Source organism: Mchenga conophoros, linkage group LG16, assembly GCF_057382185.1.
Source record: "Mchenga conophoros isolate Kocher_MC1m ecotype Shallow Benthic linkage group LG16, M_conophoros_male_GT1.1, whole genome shotgun sequence".
NCBI classification, from domain to species: domain Eukaryota; kingdom Metazoa; phylum Chordata; class Actinopteri; order Cichliformes; family Cichlidae; genus Mchenga; species Mchenga conophoros.
The window spans coordinates 28,442,755-28,467,406 of record NC_140541.1 but is presented as its reverse complement, the minus strand read 5'-3'; the positions used below and the strand labels follow the sequence as shown (position 1 = coordinate 28,467,406).

General features: G+C 39.2%; 4 protein-coding genes across 17 annotated transcripts in view; 1 reads left to right on the top strand and 3 right to left on the bottom strand.

The window, feature by feature from the left end:
- Positions 1 to 934: 934 nt before the first annotated feature.
- Positions 935 to 10,672, bottom strand: LOC146556990 (claudin-14-like). 7 transcript variants are annotated; one of them, XM_085248811.1, is made up of 5 exons: positions 7,344 to 10,672; positions 5,629 to 5,832; positions 4,736 to 5,179; positions 3,097 to 3,353; positions 935 to 2,090 (listed from the first exon to the last, which is right to left on the bottom strand). In XM_085248811.1, the coding sequence occupies exons 4-5, from the start codon at positions 3,328 to 3,330 to the stop codon at positions 1,581 to 1,583; spliced, it is 744 nt and encodes a 247-aa protein (XP_085104937.1). In that variant the 5' UTR covers positions 3,331 to 3,353; positions 4,736 to 5,179; positions 5,629 to 5,832; positions 7,344 to 10,672; the 3' UTR covers positions 935 to 1,580. The 7 variants fall into 7 exon arrangements, with proteins under 7 accessions (XP_085104937.1, XP_085104936.1, XP_085104940.1 ...); XM_085248810.1 differs by lacking the exon at positions 7,344 to 10,672 and adding an exon at positions 7,247 to 7,343; XM_085248814.1 differs by lacking the exon at positions 7,344 to 10,672 and adding an exon at positions 3,780 to 3,843 and having other exon boundaries at positions 5,629 to 6,815.
- On the top strand, positions 6,879 to 14,730 carry LOC146556989 (F-box only protein 47-like). 4 transcript variants are annotated; one of them, XM_085248808.1, is made up of 12 exons: positions 6,879 to 6,956; positions 7,351 to 7,479; positions 7,656 to 7,865; positions 8,141 to 8,302; positions 8,433 to 8,509; positions 8,898 to 8,972; positions 9,322 to 9,430; positions 9,584 to 9,757; positions 10,981 to 11,130; positions 11,318 to 11,460; positions 12,144 to 12,303; positions 14,147 to 14,730. In XM_085248808.1, the coding sequence occupies exons 3-12, from the start codon at positions 7,670 to 7,672 to the stop codon at positions 14,245 to 14,247; spliced, it is 1,347 nt and encodes a 448-aa protein (XP_085104934.1). In that variant the 5' UTR covers positions 6,879 to 6,956; positions 7,351 to 7,479; positions 7,656 to 7,669; the 3' UTR covers positions 14,248 to 14,730. The 4 variants fall into 4 exon arrangements, with proteins under 4 accessions (XP_085104934.1, XP_085104935.1, XP_085104933.1 ...); XM_085248807.1 differs by lacking the exon at positions 6,879 to 6,956 and adding an exon at positions 6,961 to 7,002; XM_085248809.1 differs by lacking the exon at positions 7,351 to 7,479 and having other exon boundaries at positions 6,881 to 6,956.
- A 49-nt stretch (positions 14,731 to 14,779) lies between these two features.
- On the bottom strand, positions 14,780 to 17,750 carry LOC146556988 (ADP-ribosylation factor-like protein 6). Of its 5 annotated transcripts, none has more exons than XM_085248819.1 (8): positions 17,434 to 17,750; positions 17,170 to 17,220; positions 17,009 to 17,070; positions 16,842 to 16,910; positions 16,651 to 16,745; positions 16,150 to 16,279; positions 15,625 to 15,680; positions 14,780 to 15,513 (listed from the first exon to the last, which is right to left on the bottom strand). In XM_085248819.1, the coding sequence occupies exons 1-8, from the start codon at positions 17,554 to 17,556 to the stop codon at positions 15,497 to 15,499; spliced, it is 603 nt and encodes a 200-aa protein (XP_085104945.1). In that variant the 5' UTR covers positions 17,557 to 17,750; the 3' UTR covers positions 14,780 to 15,496. The 5 variants fall into 5 exon arrangements, with proteins under 5 accessions (XP_085104945.1, XP_085104944.1, XP_085104943.1 ...); XM_085248818.1 differs by having other exon boundaries at positions 14,780 to 15,224; positions 17,434 to 17,749; XM_085248817.1 differs by having other exon boundaries at positions 14,780 to 15,680; positions 17,434 to 17,749.
- An 815-nt stretch (positions 17,751 to 18,565) lies between these two features.
- The window catches only part of LOC146556987 (ephrin type-A receptor 6-like), a 180,792-nt gene continuing 174,705 nt past the window's right edge, over positions 18,566 to 24,652 (bottom strand). The window contains exons 15-17 of the mRNA XM_085250694.1: positions 22,448 to 22,641; positions 22,005 to 22,154; positions 18,566 to 20,796 (exon numbers count right to left, since the gene is read on the bottom strand). Of these exons, the coding sequence (XP_085106820.1) occupies positions 20,682 to 20,796; positions 22,005 to 22,154; positions 22,448 to 22,641 (459 nt within the window). The 3' untranslated portion in view covers positions 18,566 to 20,681. The remainder of the gene's footprint in view (positions 20,797 to 22,004; positions 22,155 to 22,447; positions 22,642 to 24,652) is intronic.

Here is a 24,652-nt window from a genome sequence, read left to right as displayed (position 1 = left end):
AATGATGTTGTTGAAGCTGAGCTCAACATGTGCACGTGAAAGCAGCAGTACAGCAGGGAAAGCCTGTATTGCACATCCATCAAGAAAGGCTTTCACTGATGCAAGAAGTGCTTTAAATTTGTAATTTTTTAACGAGGGAGGAAATAAAGTTACCTGTTTAACAAAATAAAATAAGTTTGATCTGATATAAATTCAAAACAGAGTTTTTATATATCTTGCACATGCCCAGGATCCTAATATTACCAAACAGTTTAGCTCATTGAAATCTTTGGCAACAAATCTTTGGCCCAACTCAATGTACAGTCCATGTTTTAACCTGTGATTTCAAAGCAAATAATTCCTATAGATATACGATTTATCCCTTCTTCTGGAGCAGTTCAACAAGGTTTAATGTAAATAATCTTATAGTTTTATGGCATTAAATAGATTTTTTCCGTTAACTCATACTGTAATTTATCTAATTGATGTAAATGATGACAACGACTTGCTGAAATAAGATAAGTCACTTCCTTGAATCGTGACATGTCCTCTCATTTAGTGCCTGTGCGGCTCTTTTATACAGTCATTGGTCTGACAGCCTGCCAGAAAGAGGGCAGCTCTAATTGGAGGGTTTTCCAACTAATAAGCCTCAGAAAGATGTCCACAGTGTTACATGTCAGTAGGCAGACAGCCAGAAAAGCTCCGCAAGGTGGTAATAATTCCACATATATGGCTAATGACTCACAATATGTCAGAGCCATTCAAACAAAAAAAAAAGGTGCTCAGATGTAGCGATGCAACTGGTGTCCTATGCAGTACACCAAACAAGGCAGACTAAATAAATACAAGCAGCTCTTCAAAAATGGTTTGGGATGCCTTTTCAAAAGACCTTTGTCGCCATCCAGTGGCTTCGTCAAGATTTACGCAAATCTGAGAATAAGTTGGCAAAAAAACATTGAAATTATATTTTAATGGAGCTTCACAGACATTAACACATACAAAAAAGTTTTTCTGGGTGTTAAACGTCTAACAATCTATTATTTTACAAACATGGTTTTAAGGTATAAATGTCACTTGTGATCATAAATTTGCAACGGCCTTTTCCAGCCCCTTTCATCAGAGGATGCTTACACTAGTAATAATACTTATAGTGTCAGGTTTTATTTTCAGTGTCATGAAAATCATTTAAAACACTGAGTACTGACATAAAATCTTTTTCTTTAAAGGGAACTGCCTTTCAGAAAGAGTTAAATCCCATCTAGGCAGAAGGCCAGATAAATGATCCAATAACATGAGAGTCACAGCAAAGAACATGGAATATCATTTATATCGTCTTTTCTGTGATGATTTCCTATAAAACACTGCCACCTTCTGGTCCTTCATAGGAAAAGCCTTACAGGGTTAAAGCTTCATAAGACTAGCCAAGGCTCTTGGTTGTTTATGTTAGAGGAAAGACAGAGGCAAATATCTGTTCAAATCTGACTTTGGTGTTTTGCATTATGGGGGCCTTCTCTTTTCCAGCTGATATCCTCTTATGGGTATGCAGGACAAAAAAGGATCCATGTCGTCTCACAGTTATTGTTTCAGTATTCCTCTTAGTCTTAGACATAGTTATTGAGCCTATAGCCACTGCTGGAAGCGGAGCAAAGCGAGGGAGCATGGTTGCCTTTCAGGGCCTCGGGGGGCCTGTAGGGTGGAGCAGGCGGATGTAAGTTGTTGAAGACAGGGGGAAGATGTGATGACTGACCCCTCTGCATATGGGGGGGACTCTGCCGTGACCTGTCGCCACTGCTGCTCCAACAAAGCACCATTCCCCCGGCCAGACTGAGACAGGCCGAGGCGTATCCGAGATACACAGCCAGTCCGATCTCATACTTCATTCCACTGTGAATTAATGGGTTGTAGAAATTCTCGATGACCTCGTTGGTGGTCCAGGACACGGTGACCAGGCAAAGAAGCCCAGCACAAAGAAAACAAATCCCACCGCTCAGGACCAGGGGAGATTTAATCAACGAACCCCGGGCAAAGCGGGTACATTTCATCCCAGTTACAGAGACCAGAGATGCCAGGACTGAGGTGAGACAGGAGATTACCATGAGCGCCCGGGCAGCCTGATGTGGAGAGGGAAACAGTAGACGACTATTAAACTTTGGACTATAAACAAACTCTTACTTTAACAGGTCTGGGCAATGAACCTGTCAATTAATATACTGCTTTTTAATAAGTGCAAACACTCATATTCTAGCCTATATTAAGAGTTATTGTCCGTCCCTATTAATAAATATCCAACACGTTACACTAAATTGAGACTATGTATGTTTTTCTGAATAGTGAGTCTGTTGAGTTTAATAATAACAGCAGGATGACTAAAAACTCACATAAGAAAATATATTCATAGATATTAATATATAATAATATTAGATATCTATAGATAGATAGATAGATAGATAGATAGATAGATAGATAGATAGATAGATCGATCGATAGGTAGTATAATCTATTTATTATATTAATAAAATCCAGGAGTGTAAAGTGATTAAAGCAACATAAATTTAATATTCAAGAGTCCTTAAAAGAACAGGCTTCTTGACCTTCCACCTACCTGCCCATCTTAAAACTTTATTCTAAAAGTGAATATGTACTAATGAGTTGGGCTATAAGTATTATTTTCATTAGTATTTAATCTGATAATTAATGAAAACTGAAAACTTCATATTTAAATTGTTCATTGTGCACATAAACGCCTAACTGGGTGTAAAGGTGGAAAATAACCATATAGCTATAAAGTTTCTGTGCAGCATGCTAATTGAAACTGTGTATTGGAGTTACAGAGTTATGTTAACATGCACGGTTGCTATCAAATGAATTTAAGTTAATAATTTTATATTATTATATGACAGGTTAGTAACTGGTTTTGTTTATGAGATGTCAGAATTCCAAAAAGGATTTTTAAAAAGATGCTTACTTCATAATGATCGACTAAACTAATAAGGTTTTCAGCAGGTTTTCAGATAACTTATTATGAAAAAAAATAAAATAAAATAAAATAACCACCCTATATGTGTTTTGAGATTTCTGCTCTTCTCATTTCTCTACATGTTGGTGTTCGTGTAGTACCTGCAGGTCGGGTGGCAACGCCAGCAGAGACCTGTACAGCTCGCACTGGTAAATACCAGTGCTGCGCCAGACACACTCCATCCACAGGCCCTTCATGTACCCGGTGGCTGTGATAATATTACCATCCACATGAGCTCTGCTGCGCCAGTGAGGGAGCAGGGTTGCAACTATAGTTCCTGTAAACCCCAGCAATCCTAAGAAGAAGCCAAGGAGCTGAAGCGCCATGCTGGCCATGATCGGCTCCTTTCAGAGAGATCCTGAAATGGCAAAGTATGAAATTACCGTCAGTAAAAATATATAAACTCTAGTAAAAGGCAGTTAGCAGCATTTCAATGTCCCTTAAAACACGATGACGACTACATTGGATTCAGATGTTTCATAAAAATCAGCAAACATAAACCAATTTAAATACATGCCACTTAAAAAGAAAACTTTCAGAACAAAACTACTGACTGTCCCGCAGGCTGAAATGTGGCTGGATTACTCCTCTTATCGCAACGGTTCCCAGCAGTACAGTAATTCCACTGAGCTCACATCCAGTCACAGAGTCTGAGTCATTCCTCAAGTGTCTCTCCCGAGTGTGGGCACAAATAGCTGTGGAAACTTTCAGTATTCTGGCATCCGTCTCTGGTGAGTGGCAGGTGACTGCATGTGTAACTAATGAGTGCGGTGTTCAGCTTCACCTGTTTAACGCTCTCCTCTGGAGGGCAAACCACAGAAGTCTATTTGTTAAGCTCTTCGCCGCCCCTCAAGAAGGCAGAGAGAGAGGAAATTAAACATTTACAGAAACCACCCAACCTGAGAAGCACCGCTATAAGCCACTAACTTTGAAATTTTTCACAGCTCTGCAGGGTATTTGAAAGCGAAGGACTGAACGACTTGCTGACAGAGCCTCCAGCCACTGGGCCCCAAACTGTGACAAGAGAGGATAGCAGTGACTGCTGTTGTACTAATTGGCCAAATTATGTTATTTTTCAATGAAAATTTCTGACCTGACATCCTTTGGCATTTAGTTTTACATTTGCAAATGCATGCTGAGCCCTAAAAACACCATAACATTCAGCTGTAGGCTACAACTACAGATCCCCTACGTGAAAAGTGTGAAAAGGTAAAAAACATCCATGCTTAATCATTTACTTTTTTTCCCTAGACTTTATGTCTCTGAATAATACAATGTGGTAAATAAACGGACCAACAATACTATTAATTAAGGGTGCCTTTTTGCTCCCGCATGAATAAAACTGACTTTAAGTTTCACACCAAAGACCAAACTGTGCTTATACAGACCCATTGTTTTGAATTCCTCAGAGAACAGAAGCTGTTTATGAAGCCTGATTATTGTGCAGTGTTAGACCTGGCACTGCCGGAGCCTCTTAAAATATCACATACACACAAGCTTCCTTGTCCTTATTTAATGATTGACTATGCTGAAGGCATAACAATTAAGCAATACGAACAAAGGCAAAGCTGTGACAAGTGTCTTGTTTAAAATTTGCTTGCCCTGAAATTAGTCCAGTTTAGTCTTTGACTACTCTGCAAACCACACTGCAATACTTACAATATAAAACTCAATGACTGCTGCGTAGCCTTACCTGTACTTCTAACATTTACTTAACAGACTCCACATTTAAATACTCACCAATAAGAGGACTACAGGACCATCATCACAGGTGTCCAGATGGTATACTCGTCCTGAGATGCAGAGATGTACTTCCAGATAAACAGGGCCTTTGACTCCACATTGACCAGCTCCTTCTGTTTCTGCTCTTGTCTGGACAAACAATCTGTGGATGTGTGTTTGTGCGCTGCAGGACTGTCAGCTGCGTGACTGGCCTGTTTTAGATATCATCTTCATCATCATCATCATCGGCATTATCCCTGTCAGTGTCGGCAGCATCATGTCAGAGATGACATGAGAGACAGTCCCGCTGCTGGCTTCTTGCTCCTAACAGATAAACAGGGCCAATGTCAAATGTGGACCTGGAGGCAGGGCAGCGCTGCTAAGCTGAGGCAGACAAAACAGACATTGTCTTCGCTGGCTGTGCTGTTTTTGTCTCAGTAAATCAGTTCTGCACCTACAGATCTGTTGATAATAATAATAAAAACAAGAATAAATGAACACAGAATTAAATCCAACAACAAACTTGTGGAGGAATGGTTAATGTTTATTAACTGCTATTATAAGCAATTTAAAGAGACAAAACAAAGCTGCAGTCAATTAAGACTGTTTTTAACTACGTGACTTGCACATTAGGTAATTTTAGTTAACTAAAATTAAAACGATGTGTAGATGTAATTTAGCTACCTTAAATAAACAAAAAAATACAGCAAATGTATTTAGATTTAGTCAACACTACCAGCATGAGAAGGCTTTGACTTATATAAATCTGTGTATTGCAGCCTATATAAAACTAATAATAGAAAGTAATGAAGATTTAACTTTGTCTGAAACAAACAAAGAAAAAGAACTCACCTGAAAACAAAACATGAATAATAATGAAACTAGTGGACAATAACTCCACTTGTACATACTGTAGGGCAATCCAGGAAATGCTGGTGAATTCATTGAAGTTTGAGCTTCTCTCTCCGTGCTTTTCCTCATTCTGTGTCCCAAGTTTAACCTGGCGTGACATCCTCTTGGTATACAAGCGCATTTTCCCAGTCTGTCCCCTGGGCCCTTCATACAACTCTCTGTGACAGCTCTATAGTGAAGAGATGATCCTCTCCAAGGTCTGCCTGTGGGAGACGCCATTTGAATGTGGAACACTTAATAATCTTAGTTAAGCAGAATAATCCTGTGATTAGCAGCTGAGCACGGGTGGTTTGTTGGACAAAGTGCTAGATGTGTGTAGTACAGGGCATTCTTTTTAAACTGGTCTTGCCTGTGCCACACATATTTTGTCAACACACTTTATGTGGATTAACGACGAAACAGCCTACAAAGTCACATATCTAAAAGCCCCTGCTTACGCACAAAACACACACATAGACACAGGTGTTTTGGCCATTTGGCTGATTAGACCTCTGATATGGGGGTTGAGGTTGGTTGGACCAATAATGGGAGTTAAGTGAGGTCAATAAATTCTATCAGCAAACCATAATGGGAAAAAAGCACTGGTGTGGATGTCATACAGGGTCTTTCAGGTCACAAATCTGTATTTACTGCACACATTGTGGCTTCTCAAAGCATTACAATTAGTTATCACGAAAATGATAACTCCATTTAGCACTGGGCCACACCTAAACTAACATAAAACCACTTTGCTTTCCTGACATGTCAAAATGTCTGTTGTGAATATGGTCTATATCAGGGATATTAACCTATTTTACATTGTGGCCCACATACCTCCCACTTTGATCTTAAGTGTGATGGACCAGTGAAACTCACCCTTCTGTCAGTGCAAAGAGGTTTATCTACATATGTAATCCTTGAGATATCTTAATATGAGAAAAAATTTAATTTGTCACCATGACTTGTTGGGCTTAAATTTTTAGAAATGTGTAAAATTACAGAAACAGTACTGGTATCCCAAACTGTTTCTGTTAATTAACAGAAAATGCAAATCAGCATTTTTTTATTTTCATTTTTACCTTGGACGCATTTTGAAAAACTCACTAGTATATAGTGAGATAATGTATTTATTATATATATGTATATATTTAGTCTTCGAAAGTCAATTTACTAATACAAGTAAACATACTACCCCCCCACCACCACCAAAAAAACAAAGACAAAAAGCAAAACAAAACAAAACAAAACACATAGAGACATCACAAATTACTTTTTGCCACAATACTTTGCCAATTCCAGTCCCCAGGCCTTATATTTGACACCCAGGGTCTATTGGCTTGATAATCGGGTAATGGAACAATGCCACACAACATACATAAAATCTGGAACTGAATGTAGGCTATTTAAAGGCTATATAAAAGAACTGACTGTATCATTTAACAACTATCTTACTATTATGTATTAAACATTAATAATACCTTATTTCATTATTTAATAATACCATAGAGGAAAAGTCTCTATGGCTTTCTGGGATAACAGCTAACAGCTAACCCAGCTATTAGCTACAACTAGCTATCTGCTACTGTTTTTCAATGAGCAATTTTATTATTTTTTTCTTTTTTCGTTTGATTTACTTACAGTCTGTGCTGACATTTGCTTTCTTTTTAGCCTTAATTTAGTAACATATATATAAAGGTGTTGTAACTTAAGGATATAAATATTTTCCCATCCCTACCGCACAGATGAAAGGAAAGAGAGAGAGGGGGAAGTTTCGCGCCGTTGTCTGCTAATGTGTCATTAAAGAAAGCAGCTAGGTTAGCTCCCAATACCTTTACTTCCAGGATTTGCTATTCACGGTTTTATTTGCACAGGTAAGATTTTGTAATGCCAGCTTGTAGCCCTGTTAACTCTGTGTCTGAATTTGTGACTCTTGTGAGGCTCAAAGTTGATGAAAATGTAGTTTTATGAGTTACTTTTACTTAACTATGTTAGCTGACTTTGTGTTAGCCGAGTGTTTCCCAGTCATATTTGCTTATCTTTTTGACAGTCACTTAGCCAGCGATGACAATGGTCAGAGGGAAGCCATTGAGAAATGGTGGTAAGTATTCACAGACACATACGCCTTACAAGAAGAACCGTAATGGGCCCACACCTTCTAGGACCATTATGACCCGCAGCCAGTGCTCCACTAGCTGCACCAGCTTCTTCAGCAGGATCCCTGCAGAGGTGTTTGACATGATCCTAGACAAACTGTCTGGTGAGTTTCACCTATTATTTTGTACCTGTAACACTGTTCCCCAATTCATATATAATAGGAGCTCTGTTATTTTGTAAGGGGCTTTTGGGTACAGCTCAGACCTTTTGTTTGTATAACTTATATGAGGTGCAAAAGCTATTACCAACATACATGTGTAACTATGTGTAATTTTAAGCACTACTTTTACAACACTTTCTGCAATAATAGCTCCATTCTGGAATGTCCTGATGTAATTGCATTTTTGATGGATGAAAATGTGTTTGTGTTTTTTACAGTGCTGGAGATCAGTGTGTTCAGCATGGTATCAAAGGAAATTACTAGATATATTGCAGACTACATCTCCACTGTGGCCTGGAAGAATAAAATGATCCTCCAAAGCTTTCACCACTCCAGCTGCATTGAACAGAAATCCACCATTGGACACTACAGAGACCTCGGTATTTCAGTGTTTTGTTTAGTATAGCTCTTCTTGCTGCTTTTTAAGGTACCACATGTATTTCTGACAGCCTCAGCTACTATTTTAACATACCATCGAATGGTAATGTGACCTCGTGTTTGATGTCTTAGGTGTGTTGTTCAAGAGGTGTACCCTGTTGCTACCCACAAAGGACAGGTTAAAGTTTATCTTTAGCAAGATTTCACAGGTAAGAAAGGGGCAGGTGAGATGTCAGGCTAGAATAGAATACTGTAACTTTTTAAATGAGTTACATTTATTTTTAATTTTCATGAGTGAAGGCAACAATACATCTGGTTTTTGTAATGTGTTGCAAAAGTTTTAAAAAAATTAAACTTTGATTGCATTGCTGTTTTATGCAGCACAATATGGTGGCATTTTAACAGGTTTATTAATAATAATTATATGTATGATGTCAGGCAATTAAATATTACATATAATTTAGCATGATGGTCCTAATTTGTCTACATGTATTAAACATATATGAAATGTTGCTATTGCAAGAACTGAATATTTGCAATCCCACTTTATATCGTTGGAAAAAAAGCCTCTCTTATTGTTGTCTTGATATGTTTCAGATTCCCTGCTTCCTGTTGGAGAAATGTGTAGCACCAGACTGCTTTGCTTTCACCAGCTTTGGAGTCTTCCTCCAGGTGAAGACCCTCATGTAACGACTCTCATGTTTATGAAACCTGAATCTAATAAAAGGAAATAACCAACCAGAGCCCCAAAATGTGATAACATGCAAAAGATAAACTTTTTAGCAACAAAGACTATAAATATGTTACAGAGATCTCACCCTAAAGTTACTGTACAATAGGCGGTCTTGCTCAGGTAGTAATAATAGCATAAACAGTAAGAGAAAAACACAGTACTTTACGTAAGGAAATCTTTAGCTTGGTGTGATTAATTTTTGTCTTTAGTTTTTCAGCTTGGTGTTAAAAAAATATCTGTAAAAAAGAAATAGAAATATTGAGGGGTGTTTTATTGATTCTTTTACAGACTCTGATTGCAGGGTGGGATGAGCTGGAGTGCCATAGAGTATTCAACTTCCTCTGTGATCTAACAAACCTGCAGCAAAAAACTGAAGGAGTCATCACTGCAAAACCAGGTGTGTGTGTTCCAGAGTTATCCAGAGAACAAAGCAGAAATATGACGCTGAGAACAATCCATGGCTAAAGCTTCAGTTACAGCCTCTTGCTGAGCCTGTGTCTTTTGTGATGGTCTTCGGGAGTTATGGATAAATTTGTATGTCCATTACCAGGTGTGAAGTGGTATCAGGAGCTGCAGCTGCGGCTATTTTGCCGTCAGGTTCTTTTGGACCCGTGGCCGAACCAGCCGGAGTGTCATTTCTGGCTGATGCAACTCCTGAAGCCTTGGCCCTTGGTCAGCCAGGCCCACTTACTGTTCATCCTCTATGGTCCTCTGCTGCCTGAGGGTGAGATAACGTATTACTGAAATATTAATGCAGATGGATAGTATCGACATTATGGAAACATATTAAAGTCATAACTACATCCTGTTATTTTCAGTGCAGCTTTGTAAATTCTAGCATGTTTTAACCTGAAAAAGGGCTTATTGCTCCAGAGAAAGTGTCAGCAATGATTTTTTTAAACAAAGCATAAAAATTAGAGAACCAGAAAACCACTTTCAGTGTTGTGAGGTGGCACAGGAGACCTGAGTAGGTTATGCTGGTGTAGTACAATTTTTGACATTTAACATAATCATTTTTGTTTGTTAAAGTAGTAGTGGTGCAACGGATCAAAAATCTCACGGTTCAGATCGGATCACAGTTTTAAGTCACGGATTGGATCAATTTTCGGATCAGCAAAAAAAGAAAAAAGACAAAAAATTAACATTTACTTATTCACTTATCGAAGTCTTTTTTGCCTGTTAAAAACATTCAACTCAAGACTCATTCCACGCAATTATTTAAAAAAAAATTATGGTTCAATATAGGGCCGTATAGGTCTTTGTATCTACCACTCAATTCAATTCAATTTTATTTATAAAGCGCCAAATCACAAAAACAGTCGCCTCAAGGCGCTTTATATTGGAAGGTAGACCCTACAATAATACCGCTCATTATATCGCACTCCGCTGTGATATAATGAGCTGTCACGGTCACGTAGCTTTCCGTTGCCCTGGAGGTCCACCCATTTGTAGTAGTTAGGGCAACAGAAGATGCCTGGGACAGTTCAGCCATAACTTTAAACTTTTCCTGCTCATACATGCTTGGAACGATCTTGCCACTAAAGTGGACGTGCAACGGGATATCATAGCGTGGCTCAAGCACGTTCATCATAGTTTAAACCCCTTGTTTTGCACAACAGAATACCCATCTGCAGCTAAACACTGCAATAGCTTTTGTAATAGCTTTAGCCCGGTCGGACTGGGCAGCAAAGGGCTGCTTAAATACCGCAATTTCCTCTGCTCCTCCACTTGGACCGTTAGCGCTGGCCATAACTATCGCTTGACAGACCCACCACGTGCACCATACACATACTTTTTTTTCTTCTTTTTCGAATCTTCGGATCACGTGCGTGCCGAACCGTGGAGTGGGATCGGTTCGGATTACGGATCAACCGTGACCCGTTGCACCACTATAAAGTAGTGTGCAGCATTTAATGATAAATAACTGAGGTGTACTTCTTCATGCAGGTACACTCGGCTGGCAAGATCTGGTGGAGAGGGGGCTTCCTCACACCGCTCTGTGGCACTTAGCCAAGGCCATCCTCTTGCTCTTTGGCAACCTACAAGTCAAAGGCTGGAGCACTGACTCGATGATCACAATCATGGAGGAGCTCATTGGTACGTTTGATGAATAAGAGAGAGATGCACACCATGAGTTACAGATTCCCAAGCAATAAGATGAATAAAGGATCTGTTTCAAATCTATGTAAAACATTTCAGTTTAATGATTGTAAGTAGAAAAATCTCATATAGACTCCCTCAAGTGATTGTAGATGCTGGCTATTTGTTTCCTTGCTGTCTCCAGTCATTCCTCATCCGTGGCATGTGGAGAATGTAGCTCGTCTTTTGGTGCTTTGTGGCAGCAATCTCTGCTACACTGTTCTGGCCAGCAAGGCTCTCAATGGACGACTCCTTGAGATCTCAAGAATCATCGTCTACATCATACTGGTGAGAGAAATAATTTCTTGCTTTTATCCTAAGGTATTTATACTTCGTTTATAGTTAAGTTTGGTATATTAGAAAACTATTGCCTTGTAACTGAGAATGAGCAGTTGCTTGAGCCAGAACCAGCATGTGTAAGACTAAAGGTATAGTGAGTTTTGGACGAGCTTGCCATTTTTGCAAAAGCCACATTAGAAGGAAATCTGTGTGTAAAAATAACAAGAGCCGAGGTTCAAATGTAAGACCTTTCTGCTTTGGGGTGGTGAGTTAGTGATCTCCACTCCCTGATCATTTTCCCTCCATGTAATTTAATTAAAAATTGTCTCCAAGTTCACCCAAAATGTAAAAACAGAAAATATATAAAGACAATATTCTTATGTATTATTTTCTTTTCTTTCTTGAAAAAAAAAAAAAAACAGCAAAAGGAATCACTTGCTCTGTCCATGGTCCTAATATTGATTGGCTATTTTGTATCTTCCCCGTAGGGGAATAGTAGCAACTTTAATATATATGTGTTTGAGCTCATTAGTGTTGTCCCTATTAACAGTGTCCCAATTGAATTTTATGTTTTATTCCCAGCACTGAAAATATCTTACCTTTGCTTATTTTGACTTATCATTACAGGAAGAGCAGAAACATTATATCATTCAAGACTGGCTCAATGTGTTCTTCTTGTGCCTTCACATTAGGTGTGTGAAAAGGACGGCTATCACATGAGTTGGGCGGTGAAGCTGGTGCAGGAGATCTGCAAGGTCTTCAATACGCCCCCGGAAAAGTTCTACTTCATCCAGCAACTGGAAAACACATTTTCAGAAGTCACCCGGGAATTCTTTGAGTTTTCTGTAGCAGGTGAGGTTGCGTAGCTTAGCTTTCTGACCACCACGGCGGACAGCATCGCTCCAGCTGTCGCCCTGATCCTTTTGTAATTTTGCATGCAAACTATTTTTTGTTTCTATAGCCCGTTGCAATACAGTTTCTTAATGTTGGAGGTGTTCTGGGTAAACTCCACTAGGAAGAGGCCCAAGGGTTGACTCTGAACTTGTTGGAGACATTATATATGCCTTTATATGTCTCTGGCTCTCCAGCAAGAATCACTAAACATTGCAGAGGAAAAGGATGTCCGCTTAGGATGACCACATTTCTGTTAAGCAGAAGCAATGGATGGATTGAAGGAAACCTTAATGGGTAGACAAAAACCATAGATCCCACAGTGAAGGCTTGTGGTCATGCGAGGTTCCATTTCTATTTATTTTATTTATTTAGTGGCAGTTCACAACTATAGTGAACTAAAGACTTTATATTCTCCAAGTTAAAAAAACCCCACGGGTTTGTTCCAAGGATAAAACTCCCAAACACGCTCCACAGACATAGGCTTCCCACCTCAACCGGACAAAGGACTCAGCAGTACACCTGCACTTAAAGGACAAAGGAGACTTTCGAAGATGCTAATGTTTACATTTTGAACATCAGAAGACAGATGGTTTTGGAAAGGAGTAAAGGAGACCATGCCCACTGTGAATGACTGTAATTGAACAGAGGTGGTGGTTTAGGACACCAGCTATAAGCCAGCAACAATGCAGCCTTAAGATCCATTTTCAGGCGTCTCAACCCCCATTCACACCTTGCCTCAGGTTACCTCAGTAGATCACATGATGGGGTCGGGCAAAGTCTGACAATGGCTTCCCAGTGATGGTAATAATTCACACATTTCTTCCACACCTCGGCTCATTTGACGACTCACACGATCAATAGTGGGTCAACAACCCTCAGGACCACCTGAAAAGGGGAAAATCCTCACTTTAAATACTTTGTGGGGCTCTTCACCATTTGATTTTAGTACAGAAGAAGCCTTTTGGATGAGAGGTGACCTAAAGTTCAGTTGCCTTATTATTTTAATCTCTCAAGAAAAAATTAAAAACATTTCCATGATGTTATGTGGTCATTTTAACCTTATCGAATGAAGGAACAGCAGAAAACTGCAGCACTGGGAAAACTACGGTAACAAGCATCCATGAACCCTGTACCACCCATGCTGTGTTCAAATAGACTGGGAAGTTAATGTGCTCATTTAAAAATGTTCAGATGTACAACAAGAAAGTTAATATATTCACATAAAAAGAGGAAACACATTTGCAGTAAGGGTGTGTGTAAGCATGGTTAAGGTGTAGATGAGAAAATGATTTTGTCTGCAGGTGGAGCAGCTTGTTTTGAAAGTGTGTGTGTGTGACTGTGTACTTGTGACAGCTCAGACAGATGGCATTTACAGGGAACTTATTATTTTCCTTATTTTAGTGAAAACATTGGGATGGATGTGTTTCCACCTCCTTTTTTCCCCTCCTACAGCAAATCCTTGTGTGAACCTTTAAATTCTGCTCCACCAGTGTTAATGGCTTCTAATACATCTGGAGGAACCCGCTTGTTACTCTACGAAAGTGTGGATTAATCCCTGCTATGAAATGAATGGACTGGACTGAAAAGATCGGGCAGTAGCTTTAAATAAAGGCCGTAGAGTGACATTTCTAGACTCAGCAGCATACTGAACGTGTATTTAATATAATTGTATCCCTTACACCAGTAGTTCCCTTCCCACATTATTTATTTTTAACGCAGCCACTTTACGACCCCACAGAGGAACCTCTGAAGCATATTTAGACTGATATAGAAAGTCAGTAATGCTTTTATCTCTTTCCAGGGAACCACTTTGATGACAGAGAGACTTTCCAGACCCTGTGTATCCTTCTGGACTCCTGTGCTCACTTCCACACTAAATTTCTTCACATGTTCCTCAGATAGGAATCATGCATATTAAAAGTGACAAGATGCAGAGGAGCGAGGGAAGAAATGGGAAGAGATAAATGTCAATAATGAAAGGGCTTAATGAATGAACTGAATGATAGAGAGTGACGGGATTTTGTAAAATCAGTTCAGATTTAGACAGACTTGAACAAAAGGATGTTGCCATGGCGCTCAGAAAGCTGGGGGTCGATTTGAACCTTCACCTGTAGATTGAACACACATCTGTTTGAATAGCTGTTCAAATCGTATCACTATTTATACAAATATTTGTATCAAAGTTTTATAATCTTGTTCTTAAGACAGCTTTGAAGTTGACTTTTATTATACTATTTAATATTTATTCATTACAGTAGGGTTATTTAACTTTAACTATTTAGACTATTTATTTGACAGTTTATTTATTCGCACAACATGTAAGTGTGGTACTCACTAAGTGGTTCGTTGTGCTTCTAATTTATTAAAGTGAAATTTTTACTTTGATTTTGTCTCAGTTTCTCCGGCATGTATCACGTCTGCTACAAACACAGCATACACTCAGCAAATAAGCTTTTATTAGACAGTGCAATATTCAGCATTGACAACGTTTTCAAAAAAGGATGTAATTAAGAAAGCATTGTGTCAATAAAAAAAGCAGCTTCAATAAATAAAAAATGTACTGTATACAGAAACAGTATAAATGATTATTTTTAGTTTACAGAGTGTACTCATAATGGTATATAACAAGGAAATCTATCAGGGAGTGCTTTAAATAATCAGAATATATTTGATATTTTTCTTTTTTTCCCCAAAGGTAAGTAGATCTTAGAGTTATTGCGTGCTCAGGAATTTGTAGGTTATTTAACATGTAAGTTTAAGGCCTACAACATCAAGTGTAATGAATACTCCAGATGATGAATGAGATCCAGTTACCATGTCCCCTTTGTCCGTAGTCAGGGCCATTTCAGTCATTCATGTGTTCATTGTTTTCAAGTGATCTGACAAAAGGAAAACAGAATTGTGATTGGGCTTTTTTGTCTAGGGGTGTGGAAACAAAAAGTAACTTTTATTAAACAGAAAATCAGCTAATTGTGGTATTTACAGAGGACTATGGATGGAAACAGGACATAGAATACAACACATAGTCGAGGAAAGGTCTGATTTAGACAGGATTTACTTCCCAGAGAGTGTTTTAAATACATTAGAAATACATTCTACAATCACAATCACAGTTTTATAACACCGTCACAACAATAAAGCATAATTATACTTACTGTGCAATTTGATCTAAGGGTATGAACAAAACAACAGCACTTAATACAAGATGCAGAAAGTATTGACATTTAAATTTTCCGACCCTCTTTCTCTTTCAGCCCAGTATGACATCATTAAGTTTACCTTGTAGCCAGTCCAGCCCTTCCTGAAGGCCCTCTCCTTTGATAGCATTGCTGGCACTGAAAAATAAGATGTCCAGGAGTTAATCTGCTTGTGACACACATTCACTTTCTCATGACTTTTCTTGGATCCTGGACATTTAAAGCTGTCAAGCTTTTAATCCATCACTCTACCATCTGTCTAATGAGTAACCAGGTGGAACACACACGTACGCACTGATGGCATGTTGCCGTGCCCCTCGGTAATGTTTAACCCATGAACCATAGACAAATCAAATAAACAGGAAGTGGCCGGGGAGCAAACGGTACACGTTATCTTTATTTAAGATTTCAAGCTGTAAACTTGGGGAGAATAAAATGGAGTAGATAGGGGTGTGACGAGACTTGGCTCTGTTCAGTAAGGGCACTTCCTCGAAGACTACAAACACCTGAATGACTTTGGTAACAAATTACTCAACAGTGTCTCTGGAGGTGTTTTTATTGTGTGCTACTTCTCAGCATGGTGAACTCAGGGTGGCAGATAAATTACCAGATGTGCCAGGGCTTGTCTTTGATGTTCTCCAAACACAACATCTGTGAGACCTTGACAGAAGACATTGCATCCTGCAGATCTATCTTGTTAGCAAAAAATAATACTGGTATCCTTTTGCTGCGGATATCTGCATAGAAGAAAAAATGTCAAGACCAGTTTATCGTGATCTAAGAGCCAGAGGGAAAAAAAGCTTTTAGGAGGGATTTTTTGGTTTTTATTCCACTACAGATAGTGTTAGATGTTGGACAGGATATCTTCAAATATGATCACTCTACTTGATGCTACCTAGATTAAAGCCACTAAAATGTATCAGTTCAAGCTTATAATGAATGGTGCAAATATTACTTAACTAGGGTTTAGATAACTGGCCTCATAATTCAGGCATTTTAAACAAGTTATACACACAATCTGCATCAGTTATATACTGTTTCTTTTGGTTTTTATACCCAGACAAACTAAATTGTGTAGAAAATGTGTCTAAAAACAAAGATTGTGTACCTTCATGGTTGAGAAGAGTGTCTAGCTCCTCTTTAGCAACAACCATTCTCAGCTTGTCACTGCTGTCAATGACAAATATGATGGCATGGCTCTCTCTACAGAAGATAGGAGAAGGAGATGTACAGTGTCAGTTTTGAAAGTTTGAATATCTGACCAGCAAAAGGCTTGTTGTTCATGTTTGTGTGCCCTACTTGTAATAATGCTCCCACAGGTTCCTGTATCTGCTCTGCCCAGACATATCAAAGACTGTGAAGGACAGGCTGCGTGCAGAAAGGAGGAAAAAGACAGCTTAACATCATAAAAAACTGCTGGATTAGTCATTTTAAATATGCTGTAAAATTGCGGAATTACATTCTACCTTGAACTCTTGAACTTTTCGATGTTGAAACCAATTGTTGGGACGATTTCTTGTGCCTGTGTCTGCATTCATCCCCGAGCATAAACACACAAAAACAGACAAGTAACGGCAAAAGTATGTCAACAACATAATACATAATTAAAGTGTAATACGGGCTTTACCTGACTAACATGTTTCCACTCTTCTGACAATGGGCCTAAATGATTCGAATGCTGAAAACAAGCAACCAGTGAAGGACTGCAGCGAAATATAGATTGTGACAGGCCTTCGTACAGCGTGTTTACCAAATTAGCAGGTGTTTAGAAAAGATTTACACGTCTTAAAAGCCTCTCTACCTACAGGACCATAAACACAAATGCCTCTCAGTTCCACTTTAAAAAAAGATATCAAAATACCTCACTCTTGAAGCTCAGTTATGAACTTACATTAGGTGGTTTGAGCTGGTTGATGATGGTAGTTTTGCCGCTGTTGTCCAGTCCAAGACACAAAATGTTGACCTCTTTCTTCTTCAGGCCGAGCCAACCCGTCAGTTTATCCAACAGCCCCATTACACTCAGCTGATGCTATGCCAATTAATTTTTCAACACATCACCCCATAGATGGTCTGATTACTGGGAATTAAATGTGTTCAGACTAGCAAAAAATAATGATAAACATAGCCGTGAATGTTCCTAGTACATGCCATGAATAGAGCCGCAAGCTGAGATGCTCCCTGGGCATCCCAGCTTGTGCAAGGTAATCCTATTAGGACGAATTAAGCTCGGTGAACCACCCGGCGACCTGATCATGAGGAGTATGGAGCTTCCCAGGCCCCCCGGCCTGATGCATTTGATTTATTACTCAAACGCTCTGGAGGCCCCCACCCGCCTCAGATCTGGGCCCCCCTTGAAGGTGCAAAAACACATGCAAACAACAGCAGTTTATCATCAGCATCCTCTGCTCACTTAATGACGGCAGCCAAACTCTGTCATGCTTTACAATCTAATTAAATCCATCTGTTAGAGAATACTGTAGTTGGAAAAAAATACAGAAAATAGGATATCTAAAATTTCACATTATTTGGCCACATTAATCTCATATAGAAGCATATTCTAAGACCTGAAATGTAAATTTTAATTAATTTAACATTCAATGGAACAATTCAGAAATGAGCACTCCTCTCAGCAGAAAGTATATAGCGTACCCAATCTGAAAATTATGCACGTAGTCTTTATTTTTTATTATTATCTAAGTAGTTAATATTTTAATCTTCTCATATAACAGTTTTGAAGCTGCTGAGTGGTCCAACAGCTCCATCTTTTGGTTATCAGTACCTTGTAAAATGTCAGGATAATTGCCTAGTTTAAAGAGAAAAGTCACATACATTTGACAATAACTTAAATGCAGATTAGCGAGATGGAGCTTAGTCCTTGAGCTTTGTTAAATCACGTTATCTTCACTGAGAGGACAGCCTGTCCTGTCTGACCGAAGAGACATTTTCCTTTCCTCGAGCCGCTCTGCGTCTCATTCAAGTCATAGTGAATGAAAACGAACCAAATGAAATGAGCAGTCAACCACCAGAACTGTTCATGTTTATTTGCAAATAAATATTCGCTGTAACTGCCTCTTACAGTGTGCAAGATCTACAACATCTCTTTGGAAATCATAGAAAAATAAAATACAAGAATTATAAGTATACTTGTACTTTGTACAAAAGAACGTTCTAACATTGCTCAGCAGTAGAACATGCTAAACAAACAGCATCTGATATTCCCCATATTCTGTAGAGCGGCGGTGACTGCGAGCGTGTGTGTGTGTGTGCGCGTTTGAATGTGTGCTGTGCGTGCACCTTTCCTGCTCCTGAAGGCCTGGATGCATGACTGCGCCGTGACCGAAAGGCACAGATCTTTGTATCCAGTTTGCCCTTGACATTAATCATTGAGCTCCAATTCTTATTAAAACCCACAGCTGTAGATGGGAGGTTATTCTCATACAATTCAGACTAATGGCTAGGTCCTGTGACTGCACTGAAACTTATAAACGGCTTGCATGGTCCGCAGACTGTAAGGCATTCTGTGTCTGTTTGTGTGTTTTTGAGCATTTGTGTTTGTTACTGTCGATGTTACAATGACACATGATGAGTTATGATGCTGCTGTTTATGTTGGTTCTCCATCTCTGGCGAACACATCTGTCCTAACCTCACGTAACTAAGACTACTGACGTTTTTCACACCGATTTCCATTAACCAGCTTTTAGCTACTTCTGCTGCCTCCAGCTCTAAGTACTTTTATTCTTCACCACTGCATATTCTCAGCTGACTTAAGAGTATGAAGAAAATGTTCATCTCAATGGCAAACATCCAACAACATGACATCTACTGCCAGTTTGAAATTAGGCTATGTTTATGTACACAGTTTTCCCATATCACAATCTTTACACCATCACAATTACTCCATCTGGTGATCTTGCGCCCCAGATGAGCTATTCTCTGACATCATGGATCAGCTTTGTCTCTGAAGTGCAAACCTCTGTCAGTACTGTCTGTGTGAGTGTGTGCAAGAAAAAAAAACAATAACGGCATGGAAGAATTTCATCATATAAGTCCCTGTTAAGTTTCCAACCAAACGTCTCTCCTCTATAGCTAAGCTCTGTGAACATTCATATATTAAGACAGTGGAGATTCGTGTACTTTCAGGCAATGTATGACATTCACAATCCAAGTAAATAAATAAAGAATCCAAAACAAAACAGGCTGATCGCACTGGTTCATCTAAAAGCAACAGATCCAGTTTTGCAAGCTTTGGGTATGACACTAAAACTGACGGATGGTGTTATGTGAGCCTCATGTTTGTATGTCAACAAGAGTTCTCTCATTGCACAATTCTTCATCTTTCTCTGAGATACTGAGGTGACTGCATAATACTGTATTGCTGTTTTTGATTAAAAAACAAACAAACAAACCAATTTTCTGTAAAATCAAATATCTAAATAAGATCCAGATTTACTAGGGCTTTCACATACAGGACTGCACATATATTCATATTAGGTTATAATAATTATTATTACTTGTCTATACACTTTTAAACATTCATAAACTTCCCGCTTCTTTCTTCAAGTATTAGTGTACCAGATTCTCTGGAGAGAGGGTAACTAAAGCAATCCAAATAAACCTTTATGATAAAATATCAAACTCCAAAATAAAAAATATTGAGGATATATATATATTTTTTTTCAAAGGACAAAATGTTTCCATTGCACACCCGATAGCAGCTACATGAGCACATAACTCAGAGCAGAAAGAAAAAAAAAGAACATACAAAGAAAAAGAATCAGTAGATTACATTTGCAAATCTACACCTCTAGATATTGTTGCGCCACACACAAAGTACTGTTGTTGCAACAAGGCATTACATTCCCCTAAGTGAAGGCCTGGGAGAGCCTGAACAGTCTATCAGGCTGAAATAGTCTGGAAGAACCAGGCATACTGTGTAAGGGGTGTATAGTAAAAAAAGTTTGTTACTGTAGAACGTGAATGAGACCAGGGGAGAGTCTGCTGGAGTAGTCTGTCCAATGACCTCCTGTATGAGGGGTTAAGACCCAGGCACAGGCTGTAGACTGTCTGTCACATGGTCTAGACCTCACTTCCATCTGGTCCATCTATCTGTCCATCCCAGGTTATAATAAAGGGCGTCCTTATACATGGAAACCCTTCTCGTGTTCGTGCAGTAGCTGAAGGTGAAGGGTCTGTATGCTGCTGATGATTCGCCTCTGGTGGCCGATCAGCTCCACACCAATACGCCTCACATCTCTAGGCCGAGAGGGGAAACACAAGCACACAAGGACACATGCAGAAAACACTTTAACTGTGTTAGGACTTCTCATTGAAGGTAATTATTTGATCACGTGTCACCAATTAGATGTGCTTTAATCTTAAATTATACAACTAGACAAAAGAACGACCAACATTTGCAGTCACTGAGATGAATATATTTCCTGATAATTAAAAAAAATAATTGATTATAAGTTTGAATATGTGACCCCACTCTAAGTCATACTAATGATTTAGGGGTCTCAAAAACTCACAAAACTTAGCAAAATGAACCTGAAGTATAAAAGTATTCATGATACAACAAAATGGGTGCTGTCAGTGTATGTTACTGTGCTAGATTAATATCAGATTGACTTGATATTAATAGCACATTAATATGCAAGCAGCATGTGTCTGCATATGTGTCTGTTCTTTTCTCCATGAGTGTTCATCCAATCTACTTTAAAACTTGGAGAGTGCATGGCTGAGCATCGAAGTAAGTGCAGTGTGGAGTTGTTTGGATGAGTGGTTCTTATGTCATGGCTAAAATCCATTTTCAGTTACGCAACCAGCTGCCTGCAAGACCTTCAAGGAAAATGAGTAAATTGTAGTCATGCTGAGTAAGACCACCACAGTCTGTAGAGAAACACTGCAGTGAAATTTGGATACAGCTTCAATTTTTGGGCAAAACTACCATGATACAGAGACATTAAACTACAGAAATTGCTCAGACATGGAAACTGATGCCATATAGCTTCCGGTGCACAGATTTTATTCTGATGTTAAGGAGGAGGAAGCCAGAGTACCCGGAGGGAACCCACGCAAACACAGGGAGAACATGCAAACTCCACACAGAAAGACCCTGGCCTGATGGTGGAATTGAACTCAGGACCTACTTGCTGTGCGGCAACCGTGCTAACCACCGCGCTGCCCTATATTTTATACAGACGAATAAAAAAAGGCAATATTTGTCTAGAATATAGTGAAATAAATGTGAAAAGTAGCGTAACATTAAAACATTACATTACTATAGAATTATCTTACTTTACATCATTGCCTATCCTTGTGATTTCTACCTATCTATACAAAGTTTTCTCTGGGAGCTATAGAACAGCTTCACAGACTGAACTGCACTTCTTGTAACATGCAAACTTGACATGCTTTCGTGACATTTAAAAAAACGGTTATATTTGAGCTGTTCTACTCACTCAATACTCATCCTCGCCACTGAATCCAATGTGTTGTAGCCTGCTGCCATGAAATTGCTCTTGTACTGACTCATCTTGATGGAGTCCAGCCAGTCGCCGACAGAGATGAACATTGGGTAGTCCATTTCCTCCCCTGGAGATTCTGGTAGACTAATGCAAAAAGAAAAAAGAAAAGAAATAAAGGTTAATGTCATAGTATGTCCATATTCAGTCATCTCAAAATTGAAAAACTAGTGAAAGCATCAAAAAGTTCTTAGTGTGTCACTTATTTTAGGTGTAGGAGTGAAAACGTTTGTCAGTGTTCAAGGAAAATAACTCATACTCTGTCCTGGAGTAAGAATACTCCCACAGAAAAACACATTCACTGGTTCACTGGTCATTTTTAGCCAGAGTGCATTTCCTTTAATTCATTTCATGGCACAAAAAGTTTTTCAGTACTGTACCTCTGAATGTCCTCTACCAGCGGCAGCAGGCTGCTTGGGTTACGGATTAGTTTATCCAAGAAAGAAACTATATCTGTAAACTTTGGTCGATGATTCCTCTCCTTCTGCCAACAGTGCAGCATTAGCTGGTGCAGGGCTACTGGGCAGCCCATTGGTGCAGGGAGCCGATAGCCCTCTTCGATGGACAGAATCACCTGGAGAAAGAGTTGGACGTGGTAAATGGTCTAAATCTGGCTGAAGACTGCCATTAAACCAGTCTGGTTAAAAGTTAGAGATTTCTTTGTGATTTATATCAGTTATACACATGACAACGTTCCAAGATAGCAGACCAGTTTTGGCCTCTTGGCTACTTACAGCAGCTCAATTAGAACACTGGCAAATGCTGTGTGCGCCAGATGTTGCACAAAAGTCATTAGCTTGGCTTGACATGGATTACGCCAAGTGTTTTGTGGCTAGAGGTGGCACAAATGCCAGAACACACCTGACATCTGGCTCATAAAAGGTGGCGCTGTGGCAGAATAGAGGCAGCCAGACTCATTCTCCTTCAACACCATCAGTCAAAGCCAAATGCGGCACATAAAACAAAAAAAAATATGCAGATTTGGGCCACATTTAGGCTAAACCTTCAGTGTGATCTCTGTTTTGTTTCCTTTCACATACTGGTTTAGAGTTTTGTTATGTTATTATTGTATTTATGCCACATTATCAGTCACTTTTCACTTGTTCTTCAAATTATCATGAGTTCAGCTGACAGTGTGTCTTAACATCCATACGTTATCTCCTCAGATCCCCTCAAGGAAAGCGGCGTATCTACAAGTATCTTTGTAGCGAGCAGTGGTAAGTGGCTGACCAGGATGAGACAGTCTTTGGCAGATTTTTGTGGCTTGGCTGGCCTTTTGACTTAGAAAGCACTTCTAAGCAATTCCCAAACAGCACAAATCCTCCCCAAACCTGGGGACCTTAGTGAATGTGTGTGCCGGGTCGTCTGTGTATGTATGTGTGTGAGTCTGTCTGTAAAGGGTTGAGGGGATTACAGTCGAGCTTTCACACTCAGCGGAGAGAGGGATGGATATGCTTCCACCAAGGTCCTTCCAATCCCTGACCACAGCCCAGGGATCAGCGGGTTGCTCAGCTGCACTGAATCCACAGCTATAAACTCTCCCTTGATTGGCCCGCAGTCCTCTGAACCTCTGACCTTTACTGCTCTTTCCATTCCCTCTTACTCATCTTTTTTATCCTTTGGGTGGATATCACCAGTATCTTTGTTCCTAACCTCGATTCTCTCAGAGGTAGGTTTTTGATGTGAGCAAATAGTCATAGAGCAGGTGAAAGGGCATCGACTTTAAGAGATATAATGGAAAACAAACTTAAAATTTACACAGTGAAGCAGGAACGGAGGATCTGAAAAGTCAATATTATTGTGGATTGAGGTTAAAGGAGAGGTTTGTGAGAGAAAAACGTCTCATCAATATAACTCTGAGCAGAACACATGAAGGAAACAGTGATTCAAAAGCAAATAGTACAGAGCAATCACACTCTACAGGTGTTTTATATGCTTGACATACTGCATTGATGAGAACATTTAAAAATGAAAGCAATTACCTAGAAGTTTTTTCAATAAAACAGGTGGTATTGCATGTTAACACTGGTTGCCACCAGCCATAAAGACGAAAATAGCAGCAAAGTATCCTCTAGTTGCTACCACAGTGTGTTGCTACTATTGCTGTGCAAAATCATGTTGGAGACAAAACAAGACCAACTTTTGGCTTCTTGCCACTCACAACAAATGATGAAACCTGTTAGGTCAGGTTATCCATTCAGTCAGTAGCTGTTGGTCCCACATGGACACATTTTAATGGTGCATCCAACTTATGAGCTATGTCAACAAATTACTACTGTATGTAGCAACAATTAAAATCAATAAATCAAGCAGTATTTCCAAATTTTATTTTTAATTTAACTGAAAAGTATAAAAAAGATTATTTTATATGAATCCTGATGGTGTACACAGTGACATCTGCTCCAAAAGCAAACAACAGCGATCTCGAAAACACTGATTAAATACAGAAACAAACATTACAAAACGAAACAACCCCCAAAATAACAGTTTTGGCCTGACCACTTACTTAAAAACTGTCTGGCCTCTCCACTCCTCACAAAATATAATTTTTAAGAGTAGAGATATCTTTATTCTGCAAGTAGCCT

Excerpts from the sequence above, each read along its gene's own strand:
- LOC146556990 (XM_085248811.1), bottom strand. The coding sequence starts at position 3,330 with ATGGCCAGCATGGCGCTTCAGCTCCTTGGCTTCTTCTTAGGATTGCTG. Across the intron at positions 2,091-3,096 it reads CGTTGCCACCCGACCTGCAG|GCTGCCCGGGCGCTCATGGT; the intron begins GTACTACACGAA and ends TCTCCACATCAG.
- LOC146556989 (XM_085248808.1), top strand. The coding sequence starts at position 7,670 with ATGACAATGGTCAGAGGGAAGCCATTGAGAAATGGTGGTAAGTATTCA. Across the intron at positions 8,510-8,897 it reads TCTTTAGCAAGATTTCACAG|ATTCCCTGCTTCCTGTTGGA; the intron begins GTAAGAAAGGGG and ends GATATGTTTCAG. Across the intron at positions 12,304-14,146 it reads CTTTGAGTTTTCTGTAGCAG|GGAACCACTTTGATGACAGA; the intron begins GTGAGGTTGCGT and ends ATCTCTTTCCAG.
- LOC146556988 (XM_085248817.1), bottom strand. The coding sequence starts at position 17,556 with ATGGGGCTGTTGGATAAACTGACGGGTTGGCTCGGCCTGAAGAAGAAA. Across the intron at positions 16,911-17,008 it reads GAAAAGTTCAAGAGTTCAAG|CCTGTCCTTCACAGTCTTTG; the intron begins GTAGAATGTAAT and ends TTCTGCACGCAG. Across the intron at positions 15,681-16,149 it reads GACAAGCCCTGGCACATCTG|TGCCAGCAATGCTATCAAAG; the intron begins GTAATTTATCTG and ends CTTATTTTTCAG.